Source organism: Staurois parvus, unplaced genomic scaffold (genome assembly GCF_062004578.1).
Source record: "Staurois parvus isolate SC_StPar_1 unplaced genomic scaffold, SC_StPar_1.0 ptg000087l, whole genome shotgun sequence".
In the NCBI taxonomy this organism is placed as follows: Eukaryota; Metazoa; Chordata; class Amphibia; order Anura; family Ranidae; genus Staurois; species Staurois parvus.
Genome location: NW_028317883.1, coordinates 854,094 through 865,008, shown reverse-complemented (window position 1 = coordinate 865,008; position 10,915 = coordinate 854,094). Strand labels below are relative to the sequence as shown.

Genomic DNA, 10,915 nt, shown 5'->3' with positions numbered 1-10,915 from the left:
GAGGTGAGTTTGTTACAGACAGAGCGGGCGTTCCAGAGGGCACAGGAAAAGGGGAGGCTGGCTTTGGGGAGAAGACTTGTTCCTTGTAGCTGTCAGCTTGTACTTCTCTATGAACTGCCATGGAGTTGTTGAGCACTTTGATAGTTCTTTGATTATTCCTGTCGGTGTGAAACTGCTGGCCTGTACAGCTTATAGTGACAGTCTGTAGGACTTCCGAATGGCACCACTGATCTGCTAATTGTGAATGCAATGCTTTCCAAGTTTCTACAAATAAAAAAAACAAAAAAATAGTGAATGCACTTTTTTTTTTTTTTTTACCTGAAAAACATGGCTAGCGTTTAGCTGCGTTTTTGCTGTGCTTAGCGATTTTTGGCCAAAACATTCCTCTCCTGAACGCGACTATTCTGCAGTCAGAAGAGGAACATTTAACTGCTCCTAAACTCTAATAAAAGCCTATGTGTACATGGACATTAGGCTTTTGAGTGGAGTTCAGGGGCTTTGGCAAAAAATGCCAAAAGCTCCTAAACTCACGTTTAGGATCAGCATTGTACATGAGGTCTAATGCAGGTCTGTATTTGGTAATACATCATTTAATTTATATTTAAAGGCTGTAAGATCAAGCAATGTAGGTACCTGAATTTTACTTGCAATCCCTTGTACAACAGAGCTTAGACCGAGATTGGGAGAAGCAACACAATCTGCTATGCTGCAGTGCTAATGTGCTACCATGGGACTTGCTGGTAGGAGGAGAGAGCAGAGAGATGAGCTCATCTGACTGCTGCTTGTCCCTTATATCTCCAGTCCCAGGCTGTGCAGTGACAAGGACTTTAACTATGGAAATGAAAAATCATGTCTCCTGACCGGCCAGACTGAGCTGTGCTGTGCCTCTGAGCTGGATGGATAGAAGTTCAAATAGTTTGGAAGGGAAAGCAGCTCTATTCTATGTATATCATCAGTGTATTTAGTGGTATATCTTCACAACCCACATTAAAGCTGAACTCTGGACAAACTGCTAATTACCCAGATAAAAAAAATACAAGGCAGCTGTTTACCTGCCAAAGGATTTGTATTTCCGTTCATTCAGTCTTGAGATTTGCACAGCTTTGCCACACAGCACAGCCCTGTCTGACAGTGCAGGAGACCCGATCTTTCACTGCTGTAGTTCGGTAACCCCTGCTGGTCTTGTCCCTCCCCCAACCTGTGATCTGATAGTGAAAGAAGTAGAAGCTTAATAGGTTTTCCTCTGTCACTCTGCTCTTTCCTCCTATCAGCACACTGCCTGCATTGTCATGCAACTGATTGGGCACAAGGAGCCAATCTGAGCTCTCAGTCTTAATTTCCAGGGTCCCCAGCCCTGACATGAGCGATCCCAGCTGTCAAAGTCATCAGCCAATAATAGGTGGCAGAGGCATTCCCTGCCCTTGGCCAATGTATGCAGGGAGTATGTGTGCAGCTTCAGGGCAGGGAATGCCTCTGCCGACTATGGTTGGCTTTGACGTCTTCCCAGTGGGATAGCTAATGTGGAACACGCCTAAACCCATCACTGTCCCCGATGTCCAACAAGCTTTATTGCCAGTAGTACAAACTCACAAAGAGACCGTGGCATTTCATTCACCACCAGACCCTTCTCTGCTCTGTTGACAGGCATTGGTGATCATTGTACCCCAGTCTGGTGTGGTGAGTTTGTACTACTTGCAGTGAATCTTGTTGGATATCAACTTAAAAAAAACCTTGGAAGGTCCACCACTTTGTTGTATCTGGATACGGTGGGGTGGGGGGGATGAATTCCAGCAGTTGTGCTCCCACAGCCAGTGGATGATCTGTAAGAGCAGCGGGAGCTGTCATATCTCAGTATTTTAATGTTCTCTTTTCATATCTTCATAGGTAAACAGCTATCTGGTGGTGAGTCAGGCATGCAGTCTCTGATTACATAAGGTGTGGTATGAACTGCTGATGCTGGAAGGTCCCCAGGACGGCAGGATCTCTGCACTCCTCGCTGGAGATGTTCACCCTGGGAATATGGCTGCTGGTACTGTGGTCTGCCAAGGGGGTGGATGAAGCATCGGCCAAAGCAATCCAACAGACAACCGCTGAATTTAACAAGGAATATAATGACTCTGTGAACAATGACATACAAAGTATATATGCCTTCAACCATACCATGCTAAGAAACAAGGTAAGATATACTCTGATAGACCCTACGATTAGTGTGACATGGAAAAATGGGCGTACAAGGAAGACGTAACCGAATATATTTTGTGGTGCAAGTCTTGGTGAATAGTCAGTTCTCTTCATCAGGCATGGAGCGAGGAACTGAGTATTCAGAAAAGCTTGGATGAAAAAAATACGTTCAGTTATCTAATGAAAGGCCTTTGTATTTTTTTTTTACTTCCGTGCTGCTGTCTATGGCTAACACAATGCAATACATTACTGCTAGAGAATGTCCGTTTAATACCGTATGCCTCTCTGCCATGCAAACAAACTAAAAGTCCAAAGTAGCTCTGATAGCTGCTGTCAGCCGTCTGCCAGCTGCATGGATGACATGCCAATATCTGGGATCCAAACCAAGGGGTCTGGATGTATAGTAGGTGTAGGGGTATGGAAGGACGATCGAATCTTACAATTCTGTAAGTGAAAGATACATTCCTTTCACAATACAAGGCAGCTCATGTATGTGAATATCTTCTGGTTTACGGAATTGATGTGGATGTTTTCGGTCTAAAGCTGGTCACACATGTTCTAATCTGACCATATAATCTGCTTTAGATTTTTGAACAGCTGTATAGTGTCTGAGCCTGCCATATCGGGCATTAATCAGAAGGATAGCTTAAAGTATTCAGTTTAAAATAGAAATGTAAGGCAAACCATTTGTGTAGAGATATACAGTAAAAAACATTCTATAATTCTATACACCCTTTTTTTTTTTTTTTTTTTTTTTTAAGTGTTCACATATTCTCTATACTCATAAGAGCTTGGGGAAGAGAAGCCGCAGCATACTAGTCTTTCCAGTGAATAGCTATGCAGAGAGGGACTGTCAACACAAGTCTGATCATTAGAGGAAAGCAGGCTGAATTCCAGCACAGCTAGAGAACTGACCAAGCTGTGCTCTCCAGCCTAGTGTGGTCACTAGGAAAGCAGAGGGCCTGGCAGGAACACCAGGGATTTCACACACAAGAAGCAATACAAAGAGAACAGGATACTTTTTCATACAAGTACATGGTACACCAGGCACATTTCAGGAATATGAAATGTTGCCTTTACATACCTTTTTAAAGTAAAACTAAAGGCAAAACTTTTTTTCCCATTTTGAATAGAGTAGAGGTGTGTTTTAACCCCCGTCTGTGTCCCATTGGGGAAATTTCCCTTCACTTCCTGTCTTGTAGCCACATAGGAAGTAAAAGGAAATCCCATCAAAGTGATGGAATCCCTTGTTGTCACCAAGACCACCAGAACTAGTGTCCCCATTGGAAGATTTACGCTCTCTTCCTGGTGACAACCCAGAATTTGGGATTTTCTTTCACTTTCACTCTCCGGGATAAAAGTAAACATGACAAATAGAGAGAACGAATCCCTCTAATGGAGACACAGGCATCAATTAAAGGATAAGTTCACCTTTCTGAATATGTTACATGTTACACCCTCATTTAGGGTATAATATGTTCAGCATGCATCCCCTCTACCGCTTGATCCCCACCCCTCACTGTGTCAGTGGGCGGGGGGATCCTCTTCCCCCACCTGCTGTCACAAATGGAAAACAACACGGCTGCGTCATTCATTCAGTTTTTAGTGAATGAATAGACCACAAGTACTGTAAGCCATTGCAGCTGATGGCTTTTAGTTCTTCATGATCTACGAGGGTGCTAGTGGGCACTCTTACAGTTCATTAATTTTGCTGCTCTGTATGAGAGGTATGGGTATACAGATTTCCTGAGAGTCTGCAGGAGCCTGACATTGATCGCACGATCTACTGATCATGGGTATAGTGCTCTGCAGGCTCCCTAGAAAAGAAATAATAAATGTACATTCAATACCTGCAAAAAAAGTGCATTTATAATAATAATTTTATAATTATCATAATTTTTTTTTTCCAAAGGGTGAGCTTATCCTTTTAACCACTTGCCAACTACCCACAGTAAATTCACTGTGGGCGAGCGGCACGTACAGGCACAAAGACGTATATGTACATCATTGTGCTTGTGCTGCACCCCTATGAATTTCATTCATAACAGCTCTTCTTCCTATACTAGTGGGCTTTAATTGGTCCACATCTATCACATGGTATCTGGGCTAATCACAGCACCCTGCACCATGTGATTAGCTGTAGCCAATCACAGATCACTAGTAATCACAGCTGTCATGAATTAAACTCCATGACAGTTCCAAGCATTGCTGATACAATGATCTTCATTGTAACAGCCATCAAAGTATTAAAAAAAAAATCCCTGATTTTCCCCCCAAAGTAGTGCAGCATTACTATGGTGACACTGAACTACTCTGATGAAAGTATGTAAAAAGTAAATAAAATAAAACATTATTGAAACATTTTTTTATTAGGTTTTCTTTTTCTTTTTTTTAACGTACTGTCACCAGTCCGTATCCCTGATCACTGCCACACCAGTCATGTGATGGCACTGTACTGTGCTGGTGATGGTATGCAGAAAACTTGTCAAAAAATGTACAACTTCAAAAAACTTGCTGTGCCTTTTACTAAATACCTTGGTCTGTCTAATTTCCAGAAATGGGTCATTTTGGGGGCATGTGTACTTTCCTTACATTTTAAGGGCCTTGTCAAATGCAGTATCTCCCAGAAGTGAGTATAAACAAAAAAGGCAAAAAAAAAAAAATTTTTATATATATATATGTATACACATAGCATCTCACAGAAGTGAGTACACCCCTCACGTTATTGTAAATATTTTATTCTATCTTTTCATGTGACAACACTGAAGAAATGACACTTTGCTACAATGTGACATAGTGAGTGTACAGATTGTATAACATGTAAATTTGCTGTCCCCTCAAAATAACTCAACACACAGCCATTAATGTCTAAACCGCTGGCAACAAAAGTGAGTACACCCCTAAGTGAAAATGTCCAAATTGGGCCCAATTAGCCATTTTCCCTCCCTGGTGTCATGTGACTCGTTAGTGTTACAAGGTCTCAGGTGTGAATGGGGAGCAGGTATGTTAAATTTGGTATTATTGCTCTCGCTCTGTTACTGGTCCCTGGAAGTTCAACATGGCACCTCATGGCACAGAACTCTCTGAGGATCTGAAAAAAAGAATTGTTGCTCTACATAAAGATGGCCTAGGCTATAAGAAGATTGCCAAGACCCTGAAACTGAGCTGCAGCATGGTGGCCAAGACCATACAGCTGTTTAACAGGACAGATTCCACTCAGAACAGGCCTCGCTATGGTCGACCAAAGAAGTTGAGTGTACATGCTCAGCGTCATATCCAGAGGTTGTCTGTGGGAAATAGATGTATGAGTGCTGCCAGCATTGCTGCAGAGGTTGAAGGGGTGGGGGGTCGGTCTGTCAGTGCTCAGACCATACGCCGAACACTGCATCAAATTGGTCTGCATGGCTGTCATCCCAGAAGGAAGCCTCTTCTAAAGATGATGTACAAGAAAGCCTGCAAACAGTTTTCTTTAGACAAGCAGACTAAGGACACGGATTACAGGAACCATGTCCTGTAGTTTGATGACACCAAGATAAACGTATTTGGTTCAGATGGTGTCAAGCGTGTGTGGCGGCAACCAGGTGAGGAGTACAAAGACAAGTGTGTCTTGTCTACAGTCAAGCATGGTGGTGGGAGTGTCATGGTCTGGGGCTGGATGAGTGCTGCCGGCACTGGGGAGCTACAGTTCATTGAGGGAAACATTAATGCCAACATGTACTGTGACATACTGAAACAGAGCATGATCCCCTCCCTTCAGAGACTGGGCCGCAGGGCAGTATTCCAACATAACGACCCCAAACACACCTCCAAGACGACCACTGCCTTGCTAAAGAAGCTGAGGGCAAAGGTGATGGACTGGCCAAGCATGTCTCCAGACCTAAACCCTATTGAGCATCTGTGGGGCATCCTCAAACGGAAGGTGGAGGAGTGCAAGGTCTCTAACATCCACCAGCTCTGTGATGTTGTCATGGAGGAGTGAAAGAGGACTCCAGTGGCAACCTGTGAAGCTCTGGTGAACTCCATGCCCAAGAGGGTTAAGGCAGTGTTGGAAAATAATGGTGGACAAACAAAATATTGACACTTTTGGGCCCAATTTGGACATTGTCACTTAGGGGTGTACTCACTTTTGTTGCCAGTAGTTTAGACATTAGTGGCTGTGTGTTGTGCTATTTTGAGGGGACAGCAAATTTACATGTTATACAAGCTGTACACTCACTACGTCACATTGTAGCAAAGTGTCATTTCTTCAGTGAAAAGATAGAATAAAATATTTACACAAATGTACTCCTGTGAGATGCTGTGTGTGTGCATGTATATGCATGTATGTATGTATGTGTGTGTGTGTGTGTATATGTATATATATATATATATATATATATATATATATATATATATATATATATATATATGTGTGTGTGTATATGTATGTATATATATATATATATATATATATATATATATATATATATATATGCATGTGTGTGTATATATGTATGTATGTGTATATGTATGTATGTGTGTATATATATATATATTTTTTGCCTTTTTTCGTTTATACAATAAAAAATAAAAATCCAGTGGTGAACAAATACAACCAAAATAAAGCTCTATTTTTGTGTGATAAAAATTTATCTAAGTTTACTTTTTGTACAGTGTAGCATGACTGCACATTTGCCAGTTACAGTAGCAAAAAATGGCCTGGTCATGAAGGGGGGTAAAATCTTCCAGAGTTTAAGTGTTAAAAAATATAACCGGTGTTCTAATCTCTCTCCCCTCTATCGCAATCTAAAAAGATGCCTTTTTAGTTCTACTGTAAACTAGAATTCAATGCAAAATAATTCCCTCAGAGTAGCCATACATGTAACGATTTGTGATCGATCTAGGTACAGAGAGTTCATCATTTATAACATGAAGGGATGCATCACATACAATACTGAATTAAAATGATTTATCAGCAATAATTAGTTGTCTGACTAACATGCAGATATTCATTTGATTGATACATTAAATGCCGCCACTGTCAGTCGACTTTCCAGCATCAAAATTCTTCGAAAGCTCACTAAATTGACTGCTAGGAAGGTCTGTGGTTTATGATTCCTATTCAGCTCGATCATTGAATGATCATATTGACACCACCACTGATTTCACATTGATCCGTGGGTGCAGCGCAGTGCATATGTGGGTTTCCTGCGGGTTAGCTGCACTGAGCTATAGACTTCTATTATATCCTGTGGGTTTTGCGCACTTTCAGAAAGTTCACCACACCCACAAGATATAATAGAAATCTACGGCAAAGCGCAGCTAACACTGCAGGAAAGCACTGCGCTGCACACGGTGTGCGGGTAATCCGCAGAATATCAGTGTGAAAGCAGCGTTATAGGGGGGTCAGGACACTAAGGGCTTGTTTACATTTGTGGTTTCAAGGGTGGTAAAACCCCATAGGTGAGACGTGTTTTTACCACAACCCCCCAACCACTGATGTAGTGTAAGGGGGGGGGGGCATATACAGAAACCAATCCATTTTCCTCCTGCAACTGCTGAAAGATGGCTTTTCCTCTTCTCCCTCCCACCAGCGTTCAGCAGTTGCAGGAGGAAAATGTTCATTATGCTAATCAGAATAATTCTAATCTCTGAACCATTTCATTTCATTGTGGCCCTTGACCGGTTACCAAATTACTTAAGTGTCCCTCGCTCTTCAAGAGGTTGAGCACCCCTGATCTATAGCATACATACACTTATTACAGCATATCTAAACTGAAAAACAAAATGTAATGTATTGCAGCTTTCTAGTCCTTGGGTGTGGTGGCTGCATTAGTTTTCTTTTTTTCACATTTATTTTCACCTGGAAATCCTGAAAATAACACTTCCTGTCCCAGGGTGACAACACTTGCCCATTTTGCTGGGAAGCTGCATTGTCACCATAGACTGCCCTGATTTGGACTATAAGCACCTACCCCCTCCCCCATCTCCATAACATAGGGAGGAAGGGTTCTATAGTTCATGGAAGGTAGCTGGAAAAGCTGATAACTGATTATTTGAGAGTTCAGTTTGCAGGAAGTGACAGATGCAATATTTCTGGCAGGATCAACTTTATTTTCTGTACTCACGGAACATATTTTAGTATAAAAAAGAGAACTAATCAAGCCACCACATCCAAGGACTGGTAGGCAAGGATATATTCCATTTTTGGGCAGCACAGTGGCTAAATGGTTAGCACTTCCACCTGTCAGTACTAGGGTCGTTGGTTTGAATCCCAACCACGGCACCACCTGCCTGGAGTTTGCATGTTCTCCCTGTGCCTGCGTGGGTTTCCCCGGGTACTCTGGTTTCCTCCCACACTCCAAAGACTTACTGGTAGGTTAATTGGCTCCTGTCTAAATTGGCCCTAGAATGTGTATGTATGAATGTGAGTTAGGGACCTTAGATTGTACGCCCCTTAAGGGTTAGGGACTGATGTGAATGTACAATATATGTGTGTGTATAGCACTGTATAAGCTGACAGCGCTATAGAAGTACCTGAAATAAATAAATATGTTTTTGTTCTTGAATTTAGATGCACTTTAATCAGGCGATATCTGCAGAGACTTTTGCATTCTAATAAAACTTCCTTCTTCCAACAGAATGACCCCAGGGGTATAGTACATCATATATCAGGCCATAAATCTGCTTGTCAGCTCTGCTACTGCTTTAAACTGCAAAATATGGTGTCGCTGTGCTCAGTGTTGGTGATTGGTCATTGCCTTGTTGGCGTTGTATGACTAACCTAATTGTATTATTATCCTTAGAATTCTAGTAAAGGTGAAATCCAGTTTACATGATATTATGGGATAGGTCTTCATAAGGGACTACTAACACAAAATATTGCCCCTAATAATTATAATTGTCATACATAGAAAATTCATTCTTTTAGCTTTAATTTCTGGATGTCTCTACTTTTCCATGCCAACCAAGTGACAGTAATTGGTGATAGGACTATAAAACTGTCGGGAGTGCTTACAACAGCCATCTTCACAGTCACATGATTTAAAGCCAGTGATCTGGCCAGTAAGTCTGTTGTGTTTCGGTTTCAATCATTTTTATTAGATTTACAATTCGAAACAAGCACTACAAAATAGTATGGAGATATAAATTACAGAACGTTGGCATAAAGATTGCTGGTAGCGATACCAATCACTAGGGGTGTTGAAAATAAGGTCTCATCATAATCCATGGGACTAGCATGGGTGATAGAGCAGGTAACATCAAAACCTGAGTTTGGCCACTACAATCCTATACATGAAGGGTATCTGGATCAGCAGTACCTGTAGGGTAATCAGACAGCGTAAGGCTGTTGTTTTCAAAAGAACAAACTCTCTTCCATGTGTATCAGTTGATACAGAGATGAGACAAACCATTTACCACGGACAGGGGTGCTTACAGCTTTTATTTATTTATGTGAAATCTTAATCCAAAAAGGTAAAAAAAAAACTGTTACTGTAACTAATTATAAAGTGTTTTAGTTGGAGTTTGGCTTCAGTTTGTTAGTGTATTTAAATCGACTAGTACATCTAACACACCCCTCCTTCACCCCCCCCCCCTTTCTCTCCCGACTGACATTGCTCTGTCCAAAGGTGCCCCCTGTGCTCATTCATCCAGAGTGGGGATGCATTTTAACACACGAGGTGTTACTGGCCAGATCACCAGGAAAAAGCCTAAACAAGAAAACTAATGCAGCCACCCAATCTAATGATTGATAAGCTGCAATATATTCTATTTTTGATGTTGGGTTTAATAATTCTTCAAATCTCAAGTATCCCTGAAAGGTTTCTAGTTTGTCCCTTCCCCTGTCCTTACCACTTATACAGCTTGGTCTGCATGTTAATGAGGAGAAATGTATCCATAAAAGCATGTGAAATGAGAAGAGATTCATATATCCAGTAAGATCTTTAGACTTTATTTATTATTCTACAATATCATTTCCATTTGTGGTCCATTTGAGGCAGTTTGCACACAGGGCCGTCTGGCTGTTGTGCGCCCCTCCTGGCGTTTCAGTGTGCCATAGAGGGGAAGGTGCAGCCTCCAGCCCCACTGCCTGCAGCCTGTCAAAGTCTAAGCTGGATGGAGCTGCATGCTGTGTCAAGTGGCACCCACGTTCAGGGCCCTGTGTGTTCAGGGATGAATGCAGGAAACGCAGAACAGCTAGATGGCCCCATGTGTAAGGGGCCTAAGTGACAAAACTCCAGGAATAATCTATTTGCATTGGTCCAGCTTGGAGTAATGTATATATGCGTACTGCATACCTGAGAGTTCACTGTGAAAGCTGGAAATCACTGTAGTAGTCAGCGCCACTACAGTGATAGCCGCCATCTTCCAGGTCCTCTACCGAGCAGCTTCTTCTCTGCACACTGACCCCAGTGGGTTACTTGCTTTTCATGGCCGCTGTTCACAGAACGCCTTGTATTTTTTTTATTGACTACAAGGCATTCTCTGATTGGATGAGGTGCAGATTGTGACATCACTGCTCCTCCACTGCATGGCATTCAATCAGAAAAAGCCTTGTTTTCAAGGCATTGTTTTAGAGAAGAAAAAATAAATAAATGCAAGGCATTCTGTGAATGGCGGCAGTGCCAAGGGAGCGACCCACTGTGGTCATTTGTGCAGTGGGGCATCTACCTGGCATAGGACTCAGCAGATTATGGTCATCACTATAGTATCTTCAACTATTAGGCCTTGTTCATATCATACATGCAGAGAA

The 10,915-nt window shown here is 42.0% G+C and overlaps 1 protein-coding gene across 2 annotated transcripts in view; it reads left to right on the top strand.

The window, feature by feature from the left end:
* Positions 1-1,884: 1,884 nt before the first annotated feature.
* SIDT2 (SID1 transmembrane family member 2) overlaps positions 1,885-10,915 on the top strand; it is a 92,521-nt gene continuing 83,490 nt past the window's right edge. For both annotated transcript variants that reach the window (XM_089670144.1, XM_089670143.1), the window contains exon 1: positions 1,885-2,176. In XM_089670144.1, the coding sequence (XP_089526270.1) occupies positions 2,003-2,176 (174 nt within the window). In that variant the 5' untranslated portion in view covers positions 1,885-2,002. The remainder of the gene's footprint in view (positions 2,177-10,915) is intronic.